Here is a 23,974-nt window from a genome sequence, read left to right on the forward strand (position 1 = left end):
TCCTCCCCAATAATTGTGATCATTAAAAATGCCCCATACATTTCCAAAATGTTCCCTCCATGTAGTTAACAGCCACATTGATTTGCCACTACTTACCTTGCATCCCTGTAATCTAAAGTTGTCTGCCTTGTTAATCAGTCCCTCATGTTTTCTTTCCATGCTCTTTCCTTTCCTTTTTTCCCTGTTTTTAATTCTATAAGATCTGGGTCTTCCAGTTTCCAAATGAGTTTTGTGTTTTCTTTCTGTATTAATACTGTCAATCAAGCTGTCCACTTAATACCTCCTTCTCTTTACTCAAGGCTCTGAGGTGTTTCTTAAAGAAGTCTGGTGTGAGAAATTTCTTGGAAATTTCACGTTATTTTAAACATTCATATCTGTATTGGGCTTATTAAGTAATGTTTTCCTAAGTAAGTAACATTTTTCTCTGTATCTCTTGACTAAAATTGTTGCTCCAGGAAGATGAACCATATTGGTTCAGTGGCTTGGAGTACTCACACCCAGGAGTGTGCCTCCACTGGAGTATACATTGTGACATGAAGCTCTGTTGATGCAGACTCTTTTTTAAAAATGATGATGTGTTGTTTCAGTTTAAATGGATCACAAAGAATACTGAGGATCTGGAACCACTCTGAAAGGGGCTCTTGCTTGGTGAGAGGCAGCCCTGTAGGACAAAGTTAGAAACTTAATATCTCTGGGTGCCTGGGTGGCTCAGTTGGTTGGGTGACTGCCTTCGGCTCAGGTCATGATCCTGGAGTCCCCGGATTGAGTCCTGCATTGGGCTCCCTGCTCAGCGGGGAGTCTGCTTCTCCCTCTGACCCTCCCCCCTCTCGTGCTCACTCTCTCTCTCATTCTCTCTCTCAAATAAATAAATAAAATCTTTAAAAAAAAAGAAACTTAATATCTGTAAAAAAAATAGAAGGAATTGTACTTAAAACGTTTTTCAGGATTATAATTCTTTATTCATTTTCTCTAATTTTCTGTAACCTTTTTACTGTTATCATCAGATATTTACCACCTTTTGAAAGGAGTACCTGTTATCTTATTTCCATTCAGGTCAGGCTATGTATAGTTATAAAAATTCATCTTTGAAGGATTATATGATTTTTGGTTCTTGGACTTTCTTCATCACACTTGCCTTGATTTTAAAATCAGAGAAATCTAGTAGTCTTATTAGTTCTTATGCAAAAACGTTAGAGCGGGACGCCTGGGTGGCTCAGTCGGTTAAGCGTTTGCCTTAACCAACTGGTCATCATTTTAGGGTCCTGGGATCGAGCCCTGTGTCGGGTTCTCTGCCCAGTGGGGAGTCTGCTTCTCCCTCCCATTCTCCCTCTGTGCTCTCTCTCTCTCTCTCAAATAAATAAATGAAATCTTTAAAAAAAGAAAGAAAGAAAAAAGATGTTAGAGAAACCAGTTGGAGAGCCAGCCATAAAGCAATACTTCTTTTAGTTTTTGTTCCTCGGAGCTCCTCTGTGTCCACTGAATTTCTAATAGGAAATCATTTTAAACATTTTACAGTTTACTTTTCTACTTAAGTTTCTATTTAGTATACTAGTATAGCAAGTGTTTATAATCAAGGGATAAAGTTACGACTTCACAAACATTTTATTTAAGAAAACCCTTCAATATGGCATGCTTTAGAATTGGCATTTTGCTTTGAGTATTTTCATCTTAGATGGATTCTGACTCATTTTGAAACAGTTTTGTCAGCTGACTGCATGTGTTCATACTATTTTTAGAATACTATTTTTATAATCAAAAGTGAAAGGTTGCTTCATTTGTTAACTGTCTTTCAAGTCTTAAACTCCTGTGCCTTATGTGTTTGTCTTTATTTGAAACTGCAGCTTAGGGTGTCATGCATTTCAACATGATTTTAAAAGCTGGTTCTATTTTTTGGAGCAAGGATTATTTAACTTTCTTCTTTCCCTTCCCCTTTTCCCTTATCTTCCCTCCTCCTCTCCTCTCCTTTTTTTCCTTCTTCTGTCTTTCTGCCTTTATGCCTCAGGGGCAAGGGACCATTTTTCACTCTTTTTTGCTAGGTTCTACCAGAGAAACAAATTGTAGGGTTTTTTTATTTAATAAGAAAAAGGAGTTAGGTAGTTTGGACTTGATAATAGCAACATTAAGAATCACTTATTGTTTACATTGTAAAAGAAGCATTTAAATGTTAGGGGCCTAGTTTCATTTCCTAAAATGATGTCCCATCCACTTAAATTGGGGTAGCATATTGCAAGTTACTAATGAAGACTTGCTACTAACAAGATGTGAAGGAATTATGCATTGATCAGCTTTTACAAATGGGTATGCCCAATTCATATTTGAATTGGTATGTGTATAAATCTGTTTAGTTTTGTCACTATCAATTTGACTTTTATGAGTTGTTTGATGTTAAAGGTTTACATATTTGCATCATGAGCAGTTTGGACCTAGATAACTCAATTTACTTTTTTAAAAAAATAATTTTTTAAGATCTATTTTTCTTTCGTGTATCGTTCTCTAAGGGGATCATAGAATATTAAACGTTTTCATTTTTCATATTAATCTGCCTTTGGAAAAACTTAATTATTTCCTTTTTCTGGTACTTGTTCTTGATGGTATTTGTTTTTCAATTGATCTGACAAAGGACTTTGATTTGGTGTTCTTATCCCTAAAATACAGCTAAATCCTCTGTACCCCCTTCAACACATGGAAGTGACATGTTCTTACTCTGCTGGGGGTTTCTTGACACATGGGGCTATATTTCTAAGTTTAAGTTACTATCAGCAGCTCAAGAATGATCTCTAGCTACAGAATTTAACATAATGAAATGATGAAAGTGATTTCTCTGAGGACCTATTGAAATTTAAAATAGTTTATGGTTATTTTTTTAATAACCAGTGATTATTACTAAAGGTAGATGAAGTGATTTTTAACATGTTATTTGAGGACCATTCTGTTTGCTCTTTTAAAAATACCATTTTGACTTTTATTTGGAAAAGTTGAAAATAATGACTTTGGTAATGTTTCTTTCAAAAGTTGTATCTGTTATAATCTTTCTTTAGAAAGTGCTCTTTTTAAAGCATTTTTAAAAAATACTTAGTTCACACTGATCAATCGGGCTTATCATCACTTTCAGCAGTTATATATGCTCTTTTTACTTGAGTTGTCAGGATTATTACAACTTCTTAACACTAGCCATGGAGGCATACTTTTTTCTGAAAATAGTTATAATGAAAAATCAATGTTAATGCTACCTCAGTGATGAACGTATTATACTTTACTTAAATCTTTCTTATGGTAGAATTGTCTTTACCCTAATTTTGTGTGAAGTGGCTGTGAAAAATGAGTACTGGCTGATTTAACTGCATTATTAGGTTTCAAAAAATCAGATATGAGGTGCATTGTGTTTGACGAACTGATGGTTTTATTTGTTTAGATATAGAGAAAGGTAAAACTGAGTTTTTTGGATGAAATGAAGTACATTCTCAAGAAAGAAAATATCGTATAGGCAATTACCATTAAATTATAAAGAGGTCAAGGCAGAGGTATATAGAATATGCCAGTGTTACAGTTGCCCCATTCATTTATATAAAAGCAAATATGATAATTATGAAGCTAAAATTTAGTTCAAGAATTGTTGAGTAAAGCTAAAAGTACTTCTGGCTATGAGCGGTCCACACTACGTTCATCTCGAATACATCATTTGCTGTACATTTCTCTGGTTTAGAAGTGAACATTGTCCTGATAATTAGGTAAGGAAGGAGGTAGGAAGCATAAACCTCCAGGTTTATGTAAGTCTCCTATCTCAATAACTGGTGTAACTGGACACTAAGGTTTTTGGCTTTTCTCAGGCTTCTCTGCTACTTATTTGGTAGTTGCTTATGTCATCATACAGCATAAGGAAATTGTGGCCCAGAGAAGAAAAGTCACACAAAGTCATTTGTTGAAACTGGGACAAGAGCTCAAGAACTGGGACAAGAACTTATTTTCTGTCCTAATAAATAGGGTGGGAATTGGGGGAAGAATTTCCTATTTTGATGTGATTTCCTAAATCATAAATTAATAATTGTTGAGAGACAGTAGAATAAATGTGAAAGCAAAATGAGCACAAAATACTAGTTCTTAAGGATATTGAAAATGTAATTTGTTTTGGATAGTATGAAATAATAATTATAGTTAACAATTTTTATGCTTAATTCTGGGCCCGATAACTGTTTCCCTTACATTATCTCATTTAATTTTTGTAACAGCCTTTGAGGGGTAGGTATTATTACTATTATATAGATGGAAAAACTGAGGCTGTAATATTGAACTGGTAGTAAGTAGCAGAACTGGTAATCAGATTTGTATCTGTCTGACTCTAAGCCCAGGTTGTGAACTTTTGCATGATATGCTTATGGCTTTCTTTTCAACTTAATATGCCTTTTCTAAGAGGAAGTAGGGTATGAGAAAACCCATCCAAAACTTGTTCCTTCTGTAGATCCCTTTTGATTTTTTTTTAAAGTGTTTTGAATTGTAATCACTTCAGTATTATAAATTTCCAACAATTGGGAGAGTACATAGTGATTATTCACTCCCTCTAAAAATTAGTGAAATATAGTCTAGTAGCATCTAGCCTTAACCTTTTATTTTATTTTTGAACAGAAACATTGTTCCCTTCATCTTGAGAGATTACAAGAATCACAAAAGGTCACTATACAGATATCACAGGTTAGAGAGATTGTACCCTTTTCTGGATAAAGAGCATAAATCCATTGGCACAGGCCTTATATATAAGGAGGGGTTGAAATGGACTTTATTTAGATGAACTAAAGCACATTCCCACATACCCTATTCCTCTAATGAGTGAAGTGACAGCTATCAAGTATTATAGTTAACATCCTATTCTTTTGAAGAGTGAAGGGAACTGGAGAACGCAGGTAGCTATGCAGCCTTTTGACTGCTTTCTAGAATCATTTTTGACATATGAAAGTTTGTTGGTGGAATAGAAAAGTTACCAGTGAAAACAGCAGGTTTTCTGTTTTGTACTCTGAAACAGGTTGCCACAGAAACAGTAAAATAAATGTAAAGTTAACATGAAGACAAACTTTAGGAACTGATAGAATTACAGATCTTCTGCTTATTTCCTTGGACACAAAGTTTGCCATTTTAGAATGATCTTTTTTTTAAATTTGCATTTAAGTTGATCTGTTACTTAGTTTGGAACTAGATGGTTCTTTAAACCTTGTCTATAATTTGTTTCTAAATGGGGTTCTTTGGTCCAAATGAAAAGAAGATCCAAAGATCTGTGCTCTTTGTTGCTCTGATAGAAAATGTTTATTGTAAATTAATAAATATAAATATGCATAAATATATATGAACACATAGCCTTTTAAAAGTACTTTGGAAATGCCCAGAAGTAAAAATCATAGTTGTGATCTTCAGAGAGTTTAAATGTAGTTAGAAGTTTACTCCTTTTTTAACCAGGCAAACTCAGATGTTCTCTAAACCAATTGTTTCTCACTTGCTTAGCTTTTTTATGAGAGAAGGTAGACTCTCTCCCTGATAATCAGAGAAAATGTTCCATGTCTCTCTGGCCATATGTTCGTCTTTTTTATTTTAGAATTATCTCATGTGTTGTAGCCTGGTTTCATCTTCAGTTAATTTTTTTCTGACTAGTTTTGAAATTAAAGAGGATTTCTACAGCTTCTAGTAATGAAATCATAGTTTTCTCTCTTGGTTGTATAATTGATTACTTGTGCTGAGTTTGGTTTGTGTTATTCCTTGGAATTTCTTTACAGATTAGTTCTTAAGCTTTCAGAGAAATTGGATAGACCTCTGAACTTAACAATTTCAAGAAGCTTAATGAGAAAGTGTCAGGTGGAAGCATGCCTGAAAGTTACCCTTTTCCCTCATAGTTTTTTTTCTTGAGGTTTGGGGACTTATTTTATTTACTTGTAGACATCATGCTGTAAGTAGCCACACATTTATTTTAAAATTCCAGTCCAAAATTACCTTGTGCCCTTTGTTTTATTTGCATTTTACTTCTTTGACTATGGTCTAATTAATTTAAATATTCCATTCTGACCATGAATGTTTAAACCAGTACACATTGGCCTTTTCATTTAGACATTTATTTAAATCCACATACAAATACTTAATGTTGTTTTCTTAAATTCACTTGAACCACCTACAAAGTTGGAAAATAAGTTACAGCTTTTTAATGTTACTCAACTAGCTTTTTAAGTAGCTGGTCAAAAAGATGGCTGTTGCTATTTTTGATAATTGTTGCTGGCAGTAAAGTAACCTTGTAGGGTTATAGAACTCTCACCATTGGTTACAGAAAACTAGTTTCTGGCAGTTGCTGATAGAAGCACACCAGATTTTTTTCTGCTGTTGTGTTTCGATGCAGGAGCACTTTAATAAAAATAAAAATTAGTATCTGAAGTTTTAAGCCACTGAGCGTACTTGATGTGCTGTTAAGTGTGGTCATTGCTGCCTACTTTGTAAACATTGAAAGTGATTTGTCCTTTTCCCAGTTTTCTTCCCTTTAGATTACAACAGAGAATGAGCAAATCCAGAGCAAAGGAAAGAGTAGATTACAGAGTTTAGGTAGTTAATCCTTCTAGTTCTGTTGGTATGAAAGAGACGGATTAGTTATTGCATGTACACAGATAATTTTTAGATGTATGAGCATTTCTTAGAGATATTTATTAATTGGATTAGGTGTGTTCTCAAAATACACAAACCTAATTTATCAAATGGCTTTTTTCCCCCCTAGTTCTGTAGAAAATGTTCTCAAAACACTCGTGAAAAGCTGCCGACCGTAAGTAGCTTCTCAATTTATAAAATCTCTTTTATTTCTGTGGGCTTTTCCCCATCCCTAGTATGCTTTGAAGAGGAAATTAAAGGTATACATTGTTTCTAACATTGTGATGGTAGTCACTGGGCACAATATATCATTTCCAACTCTTGAACTGACTTGTTTAGATTTCATTTATAAATTTAGAAATTTTTAAGTGGTGTGGGTGTCAGTTACCTATTTTAAAGTGAGAATGCCATAATTTATGTATAATTGTCTTTATTTGAAAGATTTTCCTAGAGTATCATTACTCAGATCAAAAATATTTTCCAAAATGAGCATCGTAGGTATTATATTAAAATGTGAGTAATAACAAGGTGTTCAGACTTTTTTTTTGAAATATGTTCTCTTTCAGTAGAACATACAGAAATATTCCATATTCTGATGTTTAAAGATGAATATGGGTTGAATTTAGTTTTAATCTATTAAAGTCCAGTTCTGTGGACTTGAGGCCCCTGGCTAGCTCAGTCAGTAGAGCATGGACTCTTGATCTTGAGGTTAGGAGTTTGAGCCCCATGTTGGGTGTAGAGCTTAATAAAATGAAATAAAATAGAATAAAATAAATAAAAACCCAATTCTATGGACTTGACAATTATTAGGCTGTTCTAAGACTGCTTATCTTGCTCTGTATGGATTCAGTGAGTTCTTTTGAATGGAAATACCTGTTTTATTATATTCTTATAATATGAGTTAAAGTTATAAATGGTTTTATGAATCAGGTATTTGTTGCTGACCTACTACATTCTTAGTCTTGGGCAAATGTATTTTTAGGATATAGTTTCCCTTTTGAGATTGAGGGTTAAGACTTAACCTGAGGCATAAGCCCCCAGTGAGCAGTGTCATTTTGAGTTAGGCAGGGACCTCTCGGCCTGTGTTGCCTCACCGAAAACTTGATCATCACCGGGGTACTTAGTGGTTTTTAGGTTCTTAGGCAATTCCTGGAACACCCAAGGCTAACAGTTGACTCTGAAAAATTGATCATGAGATCTTTAAAGGTGGAATAAATTCTGTGTTTTTTGTTTTTTTTTACTCTAACCTGTGGCATAATGACCTGGCACATTGATGCTTGATGGACTCCAAGAAGTATTACTAGAAATGTAGTTTTATTTTTCACATTAATGAATGAGATGTGATTCTAATTAATACAGATGGACAAAGATATAATTGTATTAATAATGTGACATGTAGGCCAATCCTACAGGTGTATTTGAAAGGGTTTCCTAACTTTTTTGGCCATGCCCAAATGTGAACTTCTCATATGCTTTGTTATTTTAAACCCCCTTAATGGGTATTTGGTAATTATACATGGATCCTCTTTTTCCATTTACTTTTATTTTGTGTGTGGATGTACACTTCAGATTTTCATCTTGTGAATATTCTCTACCCCAGGGGCTCTCCTGCCCATTTCATAGACTTGAAGAATGTTAGCACCTGTAGGAAAACCATCTAGTCTAGTCCACTCTTGTATACAAGAGACCTCTGTGGTACACCGAGAGTAAATGGTTGGTCCAAACATGCCTAGGCTAATGTTCTCTTTTTCATTTCACTGATTATCCACTTCTTATATAGACTGGATTCTCTGTGACTAGATTTTTTTCCTATTGCTATTACATAGCACACAGGGAGGGAAAAAAATAAAACAACCATGTATAAATTTGTAGGTTATTTAAGTGACTTTGTATTTTATGAGTTTATCAGCTTTATAGCATTTTTCTAAGTCCTATAGATGAGAAAAAAATTTACCTTTAAGTGTGACAAGTTATTTATTTTAGAGTTGTAAAAATGTGTTTAAGGTAACTTGACATTTGTAGTGTATGTTGTACCTTATGAAATCCATTTCCTTCCTCCCCTTTTTTTTGTTGGTCAGATGTTGATGTTGTAGACCTTTTAGCCAATGATCAGGTAAATGAATACCTTCTTTTTTATTAGATACTTTCCAGCAGATGCCACAGCTGAGATGCTAGAAGAATGGCGGCCTTTAATGTGCCCTTTTGATGTAACAATGCAAAAGGCCATCACTTATTTTGAAATATTTCTTCCTACCTCCCTTCCTCCAGAACTTCATCATAAAGGTTTTAAGTAAGTATATACATATCTTGACAAATTAGAGAATAGAGCAAGAAATGGAGATATATAAGCCAACTCGTAAAGCAATAATAAGTAAACAAAAATTTACTAACTCAACCATTGTGTTAATTATACTTGAAGTGTGTGGAGGCTGAAACAGTTAAGCATAAGATTGTAAATGAGGAGAGACTAATGCTTGTATGTCAAGCCAGATATGATAAGAGGGCTTTACAGGGTGCCAGGCTGGCTCAATTGGTGGAGCATGTGATTCTTTAGCTTGGGCTTGTGAGTTTGATCCCCATGTTGGGTGCAGAGATTACTTAAAAGGAAAAGTAAAGATAAGGGCTTTAATTTAAGAAATCAAGAAAGAAAGAATAAAAAATGCAAAAAGAAGTAGAAAATATCAGTAAATAGGCAGTGATAAGAAATGTTAAATTGTGTGGAGTTTAGGGAAAGGAAAAGTGTTTTCCTAAAACTTGGTTTTATTCATCACTTGTAGTTTTTTTAGGTCTTTTTTATAATTCTTATTCTCTACTTATTCTAGTCTTTGCACTGTTTTTAAGAACTGTTTTTTCTAGATGCCTCTATATAACAAATCCTAGAATGAAAAATATTTAGGGGAACCTGGGTGGCTCAGTTGGTTAAGCGTCTTGACTCTTGATTTCTGCTTAGGTCATGATCTCAGGGTCGTGAGATTGAGCCCTATGTTGGGTTCCACCCTGGGTATGGAGCCTGCTTATTAGATTCTCTCTCCCTCTGCCCCTCCTCCCCCATGCTCTCTCTCTTAAAAAAAAAAAAAAAAAAAGAAAGAAAAGAATGTAGGACTTCTTAAAGACAGAAAAAGTGCCAGGATCATGACCTGAGCAGAAACTAAGAATCGGGCGCTTAACCAGCTGAGCCACCCAGGTGCCCCTAACAATGAAGTAGAGGTTTGATGAGATGACTCTTTAGCATAAATATATTGCAAGGGGAATATTCAGACAGAACTAGTCATTTGTTCCATTAAGTTTGTAACATTCAATATTATTTTTTCTAGGTTGTGTAGTTATCAGTAAGAATAAATAGATTAAAAAATACAAAGGATACCTGGCTTTGAACCACTTTTTATAAATCACTTGCTATTCATAACAACATTTTTCTTCTTCAGACTTTGGTTTGATGAATTAATTGGCCTTTGGGTTTCAGTGCAAAATCTCCCACAGTGGGAGGGGGTGAGTATCCTATTTTTTCCTTCTTTGCTATCATTTGATAACGTCAGTTCCTTAGAATTGGCTATTAGCAATGTTGTAATTGTTTTTTTTAGATTTTGTTTGCTGTTTCTAACAGAAATAGACACTTCTTTTGGTTTTATCAATATCTAGAAGCATATGCATGTATTATGAAATGTAAGACTGTTGTTTCTTATTGGACCTTCACTAGCATGTTGTTAGACACATAGTAGATGTTTTCTATGTGCTTGTTAGATTAAAATTTCTTCTCTTTGCATTGTGGATGATGCTTTTGTCATTTCCCTTTTAATAAGCATTTCAATTGCATTTGATTTTAAATGGGTGACAAGAATTAGAACTTAAATTTGGAGATTTAAAAAAAATGAATCATAAACCATGTATTAAGTTGTGCTAATGATGACAGCTGAGAACCAGAAATGGATAGGGGGTGTGACTGTGACACTTAATAACAAGTGTATTTACTTGTCTTTCTGTTTTTGTTTACTTTCAGCAACTAGTAAATCTCTTTGCTCGATTGGCTACAGATAATATAGGGTACATAGACTGGGATCCATATGTACCAAAGGTAATTAAGAACTTTTGAGCATACAACATACAGTAGCACTGATAGCACTTTTTATGTCTTTAGTGTGTGTGTTTTGTATGCTAATTCCTAAAATATTTCTTGACCACTAGTAAAAACATACAACTTACCAGGATAGATCATTTATTTTCAAAAACTAATTGGATCATACCAAGGTAATCATAAATGTGTGATTTTTGTCTTGCCTATGTAGGACATGAAATAGAAGTTTCAGAGTGAGTAATTTAGAAAGTACTAAGTATATTATTCAGGGTATCTTACATTCATACCTTCCAACAAATTTTGGGTATTGTATTTGATTGCTATTTTAGAGTGTTCTCTACTTTTTAGATTGCATATTCCTAGAGTAAATAAAGCTAGAGTGTCTCTAGGTGCAGTATTCTTAACATTGCATCTTCCATATTTTTTCACCTGCAGTGGGCTCAGGAGGGGTGGCATGGGGCATCCAGGTGATTCTGATGCACACGCTGACAGAGCAGGGCTGGGGAACAGCGGCAGACAAATACTCTGTTTACCTTTGCTTGCACTGTCTGCTAGAAATGAAGGAGGAAAAGGGATTTTCTCCCATTGTTGGGGTCCCTGTTACTAATGACAGATTTTAAATATAAATTTAATTATATTAAAATGTTTAGGGGTGCCTGGGTGGCTCAGTTGGTTAAGTGGCTGCCTTCGGCTCAGGTCTTAATCCCAGGGTCCTGGGATCGAGTTCCGCATCGGGATCCCTGCTCAGTGGAGAGCCTGCTTCTCCCTCTCCCTCTGCTGCTCCTCTGCCTACTTGTGTTCTCTCCCTCTCTCCCCTGCTCATATTCCCTCTCTCTCTCTCTGTGTGTCAAATAAATAAATAAAATCTTTTAAAATAAATAAAAAATAAATTATTAGGGGTGCCTGGGTGGCTCAGTCAGTTTAGCATCTGCCTTTGGCTCAGGTCATGATCCCAGGGCCCTGGGATTGAATCCCTATGGTGGGCTCCCTGCTCAGGGGGGAGCCTGCTTCTCCATCTCCCTCTGCCTGCTGCTCACCTTGCCTGTGCGCTCTTGCTCTCTCACTGTCTCTCCCTCTCTAATAAATAAGTAAAATCTTTTAAAGATAAATTTTAAAAAATAAAATGCAATTTAAAAATTTATTTATTCATTTGACAGACGGGGAGAGAGGCAGAGGGAGAGGAAAAAGCAGACTCCTCGCCGAGCCAGGAGCCTGATAATGGAGCCCGATCCCAGGACCCTGAGATCATGCCCTGAGCTGAAGGCAGACGCTTAACCATCTGAGCCACTCAGGCACCCCTAAAATGCAATTATTAAATGAGAGATGAAAATGCAAATTCCCGGGGGAAAAAATCAGTGATAGAATTTTGAAAGGGAAAGTAATCCACTAGAAGATAGGTATTTGCATTTTGTATATTCTTGGCATGGAATGAGAGCGTAGGAAAAATAATTTCATATGCGTTTAGAGAGATAGGAGTCAAAATATTTCATGTTTAACTGTACTTACCTACATTTTACCTTTTTATGTTTAAACTATCTCATTTGTTTATGGGTACATGGATACAACTGCTTCTTATCCACCCCTTTGTGACATCAGGGTCGTGAGTTCGAGCCCCATGTTTGGTGTAGATATTACTTAAATAAATAAACTTTTAAAAAATGAAATAAGGGCTCCTGGGTGGCTCAGTCGATTGGGCATCTGCCTTTGGCTCAGGTCATGATCCCAGGGTCCTGGGATTGAGTCCCGCATCGGGCTCCCTGCTCAGCGGGGAGCCTGCTTCTCCCTCTGCCACCGCTCCTTTTGCTCTCTCTCATGAGCGTGCATGCTCTCTCTGTCTCAGATAAATGAAATCTTAATAAAATAAAACAAATAAAAATAAAAATTTTTAAAAAGTATTTCTATGTAATTTTTATGGAATAAAGCAGTGTATAAAGCTACCAAATAGTATGTAATTTTGCTTAAAACCTGATCCAGTGAGTATATCCAATAACAATAATATAAATAACACTTCAGTTATTTAAAAAGTTACTTGATACTTAAAAATATTTATTCTTAATTCTTTTTTTCTTTTTAAAGATATTTACGAGAATTCTGAGAAGCTTGAACCTCCCAGTGGGAAGCAGTCAAGTGTTAGTCCCAAGATTTTTAACAAATGCTTATGATATAGGACATGCTGTGATATGGATCACCGCTATGATGGTTTGTAACACATTAGTTATCTAAATTTTGTGTTAACCATACAAAAATTCTGTATAATCACATTAGGCTATATTAGTATCTTAGTTGGTCATTTGATTCTTGGATATTTTCTGATGTAGTAAGCTAATGTTTATCAGATCAGGTTGTTTGTAGAAAAACAACCATTTCTCTAACCAGTAGTTCTTAATAATGGAGTCAAAGTTTAGAGTTTTGAGAGATTCAGAATGTCTAACAGTCTTAATAGGTCAAGAACCAGACTCACAAATGAAAGGTCAAATTGATAATGGTAAATGTGGAATTAGAACTCAGGGTTTTGCATATGCCCAGTATGAATGCATTCAGTGTCGAAGATTACACTGAACACAAAGCTTACTAAACAAATGAAGTAATCTTAATGAAGGAAGAAGTATGGAGGATTACTTAACTGACATCCCGGAAGGAAAGTAAAAATATATCCACATGCTTTGGATTTCATTGTCAACTTGCAAATAATATAAGAATTTTATACTATAATTTTCTAGATTGTCATTTATATTGCTTCTACTGCTGTCTCTTTTTTAAATTATTATTCTGTGTTTGATATTTTCTCCCAGGTTATGTTGTTTGGCTGGATGTTTCTGTGGAAAATGCAGGATGGTTGTGAGAAGTTTAACTCTTAAATTTTATTTTTAGATTTTAAAGAATAATTCATTCTCCCCCTGTTTTTGCTATTTCGTTATTAAGCACAGAAAATCACATTTTCTTTTTAATACTCCATAAGAGCAAAAACATTTGGATGTTTACTATCTTACATAAGCAATGAGTTGGAATTCATTTTTTAGAAGCCACAGAATTATATCGTGATTAGTATCAGGTTATTTTAGTTAATGTTGCTGTTCTTTCTCACACAGTTTTTCCCATTGACAGTTTTATTTTGTGTTAAATGTGAATAATGAATATAATAAATAAAAATGCTAATTACTGTGATAAAACATTGACATTTTTGTTGGTTTTTTGCTATGGAATTATGATCTCTTTAGTAGTTGACCTGTTCTCAATTGGGAACATGTACATGGATTTCATTTCAGCATGAAGACATGTTCTTATGTAACTCAACAGTCTACCTTATGTCTATTTTCTTAGAAGATCATCCTGAGAGATGGAAGGTTTTAAAACCAAATTGTAGTTCTTTATCTTCAGGGTTGTTGAACTTGATAAGATGAATGCTAAATTTTTTCATTTCCGCCCCCCAGGTTGTATTGTTGTTTGGTGTATTTGTTTTGGTAATAGATTAAGAAAAAAATATTTTTCTTTTGAGTCAAAATGTGGTCAAATATAGCAGGTTTAATCATTTGAAACATTTGGGAGTAAAAATAAAATATTTGAATGTATTTATGTACATCTCACTTCTTCATTTCCTGCAATAAGAAATTCACTTCTTGAATCCTTTTAGGAATGCTTTTTATGCCTGATGTTATCACTCTTGGTTATTTTAAAACAGTCTTAGTGACAAAAGTTATTTCACTGCAAAAGAGTAAAATATGCTGATACCCTAAATTGAAAGATCTCTTTTCAGTTATCTAATTTGGTTTCAGTAAGTTTCCCTTATTTTTTGTAGAGTGTTTTAAATGGAAGATTGTAGGAAGTTCACTGGGGAATTTCTTTTTGACTCTTATGTAGGGGTAGAATTGGTTTTTGTCAGCAAAATGGATGTGTACCACGTTAGAGAGGTATATATAGGCTTGGGCCTATTGATTCCTTCAATTTTCCAGTGTACAGTGGGTACTGATATTTTTGGTTTTTTATTTGAATAGGGTGGACCAAGTAAACTAGTGCAAAAACATTTGGCTGGTTTGTTTAACAGCATCACATCTTTTTACCATCCCTCAAATAATGGGCGCTGGCTGGTGAGTATGTTCATTTTTCATTTTAGGGTTTGGAAGTTTTTAAAGATATGGTCACACATATCTTTAAAAAATGGTTACACATTGCCTGTTGTATAAAACCTATAATACATTTTCTGTTCTTCATATAAATTTGGCTATATGTAGGTGATTAAGTTCAACTTAAGTTCCTGTGTTCATAGAACATAAAAATAAATGAAGATAATACTGGTCCAATAACTGGTAACAAAATGTCACATTCTGGCAACAGAAAGGAGTGTCAGTTGTGGTTTTTATTCCTTGGGTTTTTTATGGGGGGATTTCTACATTGCCTGGCTAAAATGGTTTTTCATGTAATGGAAGATTCATCTGGTGCTAGAAATTAAAACTGACATTTGAAACACACTATCAGTAATTTAATTGATAATGGCGTTTTATTCTATCTAGTATGCCGTGCAGGTCTTCGTAATAGATTGTAAGAGCTATTATTTTAAGAATCTTTATTTGGAGGGTAGAAAGGAACCATAAATATCTGTGTAGGAGATAGAACCTACCTTGGATTTTTTGCTTCTGTGTCCCCAGAACAAATTAATGAAACTACTTCAGCGGTTGCCAAACAGTGTTGTTAGAAGATTGCATCGTGAAAGATACAAGAAGCCTTCTTGGTTAACTCCTGTGCCTGAAAGCCATAAGCTTACTGATCAAGATGTTACAGACTTTGTACGATGCATTATTCAACCTGTCCTCTTGGCTATGTTTAGCAAAACTGGTAGTTTAGAAGCAGCCCAGGCTCTGCAGAATCTTGCACTCATGAGACCTGAGTTAGTAATACCCCCTGTACTTGAAAGGTAAGTGGAGCTTTTCATGTTCGGTTGAAGCCTCAGCTGTGGCTACAGCTGTTCTGATTATCTCTTCCCTCTACTCTTCTGTTCTGCTTGGTTTTCTTTTGTGGCTTCTGTTTTGCTTTCTCCGTGCTTATTCCTGTTCCTAAAGGAGAAGCAAGGCATTTTAACCTAACAATTGGTAACTTGATAAAGGTTTACTGGAGAGAAAAGAAAATTGACACGAAATGGATAAAATATTTTTGGATTATTGGCACATTTTTGCTCATAAGTTAAGGGGCGCCTGGTGGGCTCAGTTGGTGGAGCATGTGACTCTTGATCTCGGGGTTGTGAGTTTGAGCCCCCTGTAGGGTGTAGAGATTACTTAAAAATAAGATCTTACAATAATTAATTAAGCTGCTTTTACATCAAAGTGTGTCACCAAATCCTGAGAAGTGATTTTGGATTTCTTTTATTTCTTAGAATCAGTGATACAGAAGAAAACTTGACTGTCTTTATTATTTTAATATGTGTATAATCATATGTGTATTTCCACAGTATAGATTTTATTGATTCATTTTGTTTCATATGTTGAAATAGTAACAAAAATAGTTTTCCCTTTCCCTAGTTACTGTCACAATATAGGCCTTCTGTGCTTATATAATATTACTTAAGCTTTCTGTTAATTCCTCTGCTGCCTGAAGTTGAGCTTTATGATTTCTCTCAATGTCATACTGAAAAATAGAAGAAGAATGTTAGTTTTTAGGGCCCAGAAGGGTCTAATAGTTTGAGTTCCATAAAACAGATTTGTCCAAGATCTTAGTAACAGAATGCAAGTGACTGCCTATTTTCTGACTTAAAATTGAAATAGGATAATTAGGCACATTTGCTTGGAGATGGATATCCTGTTAAAGATCTTGACCAAAATGGGGCTCCATTATTTATAAATTTGAGTTGCTTACAGTATCTTGCTCTGTCCTCATTGCCATAAGTATTGAAGTTAAGTTGTACCTCATTTTCCAAACCTATCCCTTTCTGTGTGCACTTTGTGGGCATGGAAACTTCTAGCACAGATAACTTTATTAGGAAATGAAATGAGGAAGTTAGGCAGTTTCTACTGGAACCTCCAGTGTTCTTTGCTCTTTGGCCTCTGTGTGGTAGCAGAAGCTAACAGTTCAGTGGCAGGTCCCTTGATGTTTCCTGTTGAGAGACTTGCCTCTAAGGAGGGACTTCAGCTTCTTGCATAGTTAAAATTTTGAAGATTGGAGTGTTTTGGTATTTCTTGGCTTTCCCTTTGTTTTGCCTTATTTAAATGTTTTCTAGCTGATGAATTATGACTAGTGAGATACATTTTTAGTAGAAAGAACAAAGCTTACAGATACAACTAAATGATGAATCACTGAACTCTGTCTCTGAAACTGATAATACATTTTATGTTAATTAATTGAATTTAAATAAAGTTAAATTTAAAAAATAAATACAAGTAAAATTATCCATCATATTTTCTTGAGTTTTCAATTTCTGGACAAATTTAATAGCATTTTGAGTGATACATGCTTAGCTAAGAGAAATATTTTGAAGGTTTTTTTTCTTTTATAAAAGCAAAAGTCCTTTGGGGCACCAGGGTGGCTTAGTCAGTTAAGAGTCTGACTCAGGTCATGATCTCAGGGTTGTGAGATCAAGCCCTACCTTGGGCTTCATGCTTGGTGGGGAGCCTGCTTAATATTCTCTCTCTCTCTCTCTCTTTCTCTCCCTTCTCCTGCCCCCTCCTTGCCTCCCCTTCTGCCCTTTCCCTGTGCGCATGTGCTCGCTCTCTCTCTCCTCTTAAAAAAAAAAACAAAAAACAGAAGTCCTTGAGAAAGTAAAAATGTAGATAATAAATTTTGGGTCCTGAGTTTTGTATCTCCTAAGGACAGCCTCTGTTAAAGAGCTGGTTTGCTTTCTTCACCTTTTAAAGCATAGGCTTGGTTGTTTTTTTATTCTGATTATAAATGCTCTTTTTTTCCTACTTATAATGAAATTTCCCTTATTTTTTTCTGCATAAGAGAAATTTAAAATGACTACATTTTAGATTTTTTCCCCATAGGATAGATTCTTAAAAATGAAATTGCTATGTGAATGCTTTTTTTTTTTTAAGATTTTATTTGTTTATTTTGACAGAGAGACAGAGAGGGAACACAAGCAGGGGGATGTGGGAGAGGGAGAAGCAGGCTTCCCGCTGAGCAGAGAGCCCGATGTGGGGCTCGATCCCAGGACCCTGGGATCATGACCTGAGGCGAAGGCAGACACTTAACGACTGAGCCACCCAGGCGCCCCTGTGTGAATGTTTTTGGCTTGTCTTTCACTTGCTGATCAAAGATTGTATTTGTATTATTCTCCCTAGTTTATTCACTCTATTTTCAGGAATCTTCTCATATGTTTCTAGAGCTGATGTCCAATTTTAAAATACCAGTTTTTTAAAAAAAAAAGTGTAAAGTAGGAGAAATTTCAGCATTTTAGTAAAGATTGTTTTTTCAATAAAAGGGAAAAATAGGGGGCGCCTGGGTGGCTCAGTCGTTAAGCGTCTCCTTCGGCTCAGGTCATGATCCCAGGGTCCTGGGATCGAGCCCCGCATCGGGCTCCCTGCTCTGCGGGAAGCCTGCTTCTCCCTCTCCCACTCCCCCTGCTTGTGTTCTCTCTCTCGCTGTGTCTCTCTCTGTCAAATAAATAAATAAAATCTTTTGAAAAAGGGGGGGGGAGGAATAGGATAGTTGTCACTTGTTATTCCTGAGTTCTAATAATCGCTGACCATTAGATTAGAGTCAGTCATACTGGAATGTGGAAGTGGATTCATATGGCTGAAATAATGCAAAATCTGCCAGTTTTATGTTCTTTTTCATGATGGAATTTGCATGGAGAAAGGTGGTGAGGTGGCAGGGGGTAAGGGAAACGTGCCTTTCCTTTGTGTGTGTGATTCTGTTAACTTTGAAAGCAGATATTCACTCAAAATATTCTGCTAGCTACCAGCCTTAAGGCCAACAGGCAATTTATGCATTTGGTAGATTTAATGTATTGTGCATGTTTATCTGTGATGGAACTGTTTTTTTTGTTTGTTTATTTTTTCCTGTTTTCAAACTGTAGAACGTATCCTGCACTAGAGACTTTAACAGAACCTCACCAGCTCACAGCTACTTTAAGTTGTGTAATTGGAGTAGCCCGAAGTTTGGTATCAGGTGGTAGATGGTTTCCTGAAGGTCCAACACACATGCTACCTCTGTTGATGAGAGCATTGCCTGGGGTGGATCCAAATGACTTTAGTAAATGCATGGTAAGCATATTTATTATTCTGTTTTGTGTCTGAGTTCTAATTGTGTGAATAGACATCCTTTTAAGTTTTGTTCAAATACTCTTTAGAACATAGTTCAATGTAAAATTTGTTAATGGTAAAGGGTTATATCCTAGATGCCCAAGTTTAGATCTTTGGATGGTTAGTTGATCTATATGTCATCCGTTGTAAGTAATTTGCCATAACCTGGATACGTTTAATGATCATAAGATATTTTGAAGCTCATTATATATTTACTATTTTCCTGAGCAAAGACATTAAAAATCTTAGCATCTGATCATTTGTACTTCCCTCTGTCTACACTGGTGACAGGGGGCATGATAAAAGCTGCTGGGTGCAAAATGCCAAGTCCCATTTTATACACACATCTCCTGACTTAAAGCGTTGCTCATCTTCCCTCTTGCCCGAGCTCACTTTTCAGCATAATCTGTTTATCCTTGGTTAATGTTGCATCTTCAGAGGGGTGCAAAGTAACTTTTCATTGACAGAAGGTTAGAGAACATTGTGCTTAAACCTAATAACTATGAAAATAATTTAGTATGATTTCATTACTAAAGTAACAGCTGCTTAATTGTCAGGAACCTTAAAATGTTCAATTCTAAGTAAAAAATGTCCACAATTACTGTGGGATTTCCCTCAAAATAATTTATTTGGGTACTTTATTGTAGCTTATGGTATACTTGTATTTTTGAACTATAGTTACATAATTAATGTTAAATTTTTTGCATCTTCCCACAGATCACATTCCAGTTTATAGCAACATTTTCCACTCTGGTGCCTTTAGTAGATTGTTCATCTGTACTGCAAGAAAGAAATGACCTCACAGAAGTAAGAATGCTTTCTGCTTGTAAAAGGATTGGTTAACTGAGTTATAACTCTTATTGTAAATGCATAGTAATATTTGATAGTTTAAATACTAGTAGTTTAAAATTACTATTTTGTGACTAAAATGATATAAATGGAGGACCAGGTCATTGGTAAGATAGTCTGGCAGAGCACCCACCAGATGACATAGGTCAAAAATAGGCTATTTTTGTAAACAACTGATATCTAGAGGTATATTTCAGTTTTTTGTCACTTTTAATTTTTTGTTAAGTGGAGATAGTGGTGGGGTTGTTTTTGTTTGTTGGTTTGGTTTGGTTTTGAATTTTCTGGTTTTTTGAGCTTAGGAATAAATTTGTTGAGGTGATTGACATCTAATGAACAAACATTTTCTTCATTACTGACTGGTTCTTTTAGAACTATTTTCTTTATTGTAAACATGTTTCTACTTGACTTTTGTCATTTGGATGTTCAAGTAGTAGGAGAGAATCCTGTATACATATACCAGAAGCTTGAAGACTGTAGCTGATAAAGATGGCTGTTTGACTTCTCTTTGGGGCCCTTATAAATATGTTAAATACTACTTACTTTGGTTCCTGGAAAGTAGTAGGTTGAGTTACTCTAAATTGACACACGGTTGTGGTACTATTTCTCACCATACTCAGTATAATAGTACAGTGTTAAATCTATTGTATAGGCCGTAATTGAGTTTTAATAGTTCCGAGAAAAATTCAAGGACTATTTTTAATTTTTCTCCACATTGAAATGTTATAGGTGGAACGAGAACTTTGTTCAGCCACAGCTGAATTTGAGGATTTCGTCTTACAATTTATGGACAGGTGAGTATGTACCCCAGACCCGCTCTTTATTAGACATTCAGAGATGACTGTCCTGTCCCAGCAACTTCAGTCTCTGTGTTGCAACCTGTACATAGCCAGTGGTGTCCCGGGACTGAGCACCTGAAGTTACAAAAAGACAATTGATAGTGAGCCATGCCCAAATGGAATAGCTCTCATTTGAATAGGCATGACAGTGGAGACTTACATAATCATCATCGAAAACATGAAACTAGTTTTTAGTTGCTAAACTTATACTTTCTTTGGATTGTTTAGATGTTTTGGACTTATAGAAAGTAGCACATTGGAGCAAACAAGAGAAGAGACGGAAACTGAGAAAATGACTCACTTGGAGAGTTTGGTCGAATTAGGTCTGTCTTCTACATTTAGTACAATCCTCACACAATGTTCCAAAGAAATATTTATGGTAAGAGTCGCATTGCTGCAAAAAATTAAACCCTAGTCTTGTAGGTTTTTTTGTGTGTGTTTTAAAAAATTGAAATTACGGGGCACCTGGGTGGCTCAGTCGTTAAGCGTCTGCCTTCCACTCAGGTCATGATCCAAGGGTCCTGGGATCGAGCCCCGCATCGGGCTCCCTGCTCGGCGGGAAGCCTGCTTCTCCCTCTCCCACTTGTCCTGCTTGTGTTCCCTCTTTCGCTGTGTCTCTGTCAAATAAATAAATAAAATCTTTAAAAAAAATAAAAAATAAGAATTGAAGTTACTTTAGGTATTATGCCATTTAGCCTTTCTCTCATACTAAACTTCGAGAAAGATAAACTGTGGAATCATTATATTCGCAAATTTCATATTTGCAAATTCATCTGCTTACTAAAATGTATGTGTAATCCCCAAATCAGTACTCATGGTGCTCTCGTGCAGACGTGTAAATGTGGCAAAAAATGTGAGTTCCTGGCTGAGGTTGAATAAGGTGACACACTCTGCCTTCTTGTTTCAGCTCTGATGTAAACACACTTTTGAATCTATTTAGTGCCCGGTTTTCCACATTGTATGCTTTTTGTTGGGGATTTTGCTGTTTAAAATGGCCTACAAGAGTAGTGCCGCAGTACTGTCTAGTGTTGTAAGCATAAGAGAATTTAGATGTGCCTCCCAGAAAATATGTTTTAGATAAGCTTTATTCAGACATGAGTTACAGTGCTGTTGGCTGACTTCAGTGTTAATGAATCAACAATATATATTAAATACACATAAAACAAAATCAAAATTTTATCAGTTGATGAAAACGTAAGCAGAGACTTGTATTAACTTAATCCTGTATTGCCCTGAGGAAGAGTGATTCGGTATTTGCTAATTCAGTGCTTGCAGCAACTTTAGAGAATATACTACATACAATAAGAATCGACTGTATTGTTTTAATCAATTAACTACTGTTTGGGAGAAAAGTTTTGGAATTTGTTTATGCCATCACATAATAGAAATTAAATCCTAAATATAAAAATCTGGCAAGCTATAATGAATGGGAATTGGTGTGTCCTCATAAGACATTCTGTGAACATTCCCTTACTCAGTATTGGTTGACCCCTGTTATGTGCAGTGTGGTCTTTAAGACCAGACTTTACTTCCATTTTTGTTTCTTCTCCCTTCATCTGAGATTATGACTGTTCAATATGTTTATCCTCATTAAAAGCTAAACTGCTTTACAGCTGCATGAAATATTTTCTGAGATTATGTTAGTATAAAGAAATGAACATAAATAATCTCATTGAGCCAAAATCTTTTGAAAGGAGTCGTGGATTAACAATCCTGAAAATTATAAACGTCTAGAGCTCTTTCTTTCATTTAGCAATTAAGTTGAAATTCCGTGACACGATTGTAAAATTAGACTGCTCCAGGTCTTTTAGAGTAGAGATAAAGGTTTCTAGTTTGTAGTTGTCAAGATGACAAAGTCTAAATGTTAGATAATCCAAAACCTTCCCTTTGTTACATTGGATTAGGCAACAAGATAATTTGCATTTACTTCCAGCAGCTGTAGTTTTGTGTTTAATTTTTCTGAAGCAAATAAAATCTTTTGCCTAAAATGCACATTAGGGTCTTGTGCAAAAGATTGTTCATAGATCTTGATGTAACATTAATAAGCAAATCTTTATAAAATTCAGATGGTTAAAAATTTCCTACTTGGTTATTTTTAGTTTTAGTCCGACTCTCATTTTCTTTTATGTTTCATAAGATGTTTAAGTTTCTTAAAAATGCTGATAAGACCTTTTCACTTCTTACATGTCTTAACAGGTGGCCCTTCAGAAGGTTTTTAATTTTTCTATTTCGCATATATTTGAAACAAGAGTAGCAGGCCGCATGGTGGCAGACATGTGCCGAGCTGCTGTAAAGGTGAGTTTAGGGTTTTCAGACTGATGAATTAATGAGTCAGTAACCAACAGGTTTATATGGTTAATTCTTTTATACATGCTTGTTATACTTAAAATACATCGTTCTTTCGGTAGCAGTTTACAACCCTTATTTGCCTCTGAAAATAGTGTCAGGGTATACTTTGTGACTGTTGAGTATTCATGGCCTTCCAAAAAATTTATGTATACAAATATGTTTTCAGTGCTGCCCAGAGGAGTCTTTGAAGTTATTTGTTCCCCACTGCTGCAATGTTATAACTCAGCTTACAATGAGTAAGTCATAAGGGTGTTATTCTGTATTTTTAATTTTAGGTAATAAATTTTTTGTTTGTTTCTAGAACTCTGTTGGTGAAAAGATTCTACAAACTATGCAATATTTTAATTTTGTAGTTTGGGGCAGGGATTGCTCGAATTAAGGTATCATCCAGGTGACAGCTTAGAAATTTTTCTTTATTAAGTTAGTATTTTCATATATGCAAGAACCATGTAGAGTTTGCCATAAAAACATATCAGTCCATTTGTGAGATGTGGAGGAGCAGGCGTCCTGATTTGATGTGTTTATGTTCTTGAAAATTGAATTTTCACCTCCTCTGGAGCAAGTTTAGCTTCATGAAAAAGGAATGAGACTTTTCTCAGCAGTTAGAGATACTGAAGACAAATGTTAAAAAATGATGCATTTAGCCACCAAAAAAAAAAAAAAAAGAAATCTTGCCATTTGCAACGATGTGGGTGGAACTAGAGGGTATTATGCTAAGGGAGATAAGTCAATCAGAGAAAAACATGTATCATATGATCTCACTGATAATGTGGAATTTGAGAAACAAGACAGAGGATCATAGGGGAAGGGAGGGAAAAATGAAACAAGACAAAACCAGAGAGGGAGACAAACCATAAGAGACTCTTAATCTCAGGAAACAAACTAAGGGTTGCTGGAGGGGAGAGAGGTAGAGGGATGGGGGGCTGGGTGATGGACACTGGGGAGGGTGGTATGTGCTATGGTGAGTGCTGTGAATTGTGTAAGACTGATGAATCACAGACCTGTACCCCTGAAACATATATTTTATGTTAATA

At 35.3% G+C, this 23,974-nt stretch overlaps 1 protein-coding gene across 7 annotated transcripts in view; it reads left to right on the forward strand.

The window, feature by feature from the left end:
- Positions 1-23,974, forward strand: part of PSME4 (proteasome activator subunit 4) — a 109,020-nt gene that overhangs the window by 33,202 nt on the left and 51,844 nt on the right. For 6 of the 7 annotated variants that reach the window (XR_003524424.2, XM_027620484.2, XM_027620485.2 and 3 more), the window contains exons 4-17: positions 4,621-4,686; positions 6,737-6,781; positions 8,747-8,896; positions 10,032-10,095; positions 10,604-10,678; positions 12,755-12,877; positions 14,671-14,763; positions 15,322-15,587; positions 18,681-18,867; positions 19,624-19,713; positions 20,482-20,546; positions 20,820-20,970; positions 22,788-22,886; positions 23,107-23,176. Coding sequence is in view for 6 of the 7 variants with exons in the window: in XM_027620484.2 (XP_027476285.1) it covers positions 4,621-4,686; positions 6,737-6,781; positions 8,747-8,896; positions 10,032-10,095; positions 10,604-10,678; positions 12,755-12,877; positions 14,671-14,763; positions 15,322-15,587; positions 18,681-18,867; positions 19,624-19,713; positions 20,482-20,546; positions 20,820-20,970; positions 22,788-22,886; positions 23,107-23,176 (1,544 nt within the window). In the remaining variant the exon portion in view is untranslated. The remainder of the gene's footprint in view (positions 1-4,620; positions 4,687-6,736; positions 6,782-8,746; positions 8,897-10,031; positions 10,096-10,603; positions 10,679-12,754; positions 12,878-14,670; positions 14,764-15,321; positions 15,588-18,680; positions 18,868-19,623; positions 19,714-20,481; positions 20,547-20,819; positions 20,971-22,787; positions 22,887-23,106; positions 23,177-23,974) is intronic. The other variant, XM_027620483.2, reaches the window with a different exon arrangement.

The sequence above is a fragment of the Zalophus californianus genome, chromosome 8 (genome assembly GCF_009762305.2).
Source record: "Zalophus californianus isolate mZalCal1 chromosome 8, mZalCal1.pri.v2, whole genome shotgun sequence".
In the NCBI taxonomy this organism is placed as follows: domain Eukaryota; kingdom Metazoa; phylum Chordata; class Mammalia; order Carnivora; family Otariidae; genus Zalophus; species Zalophus californianus.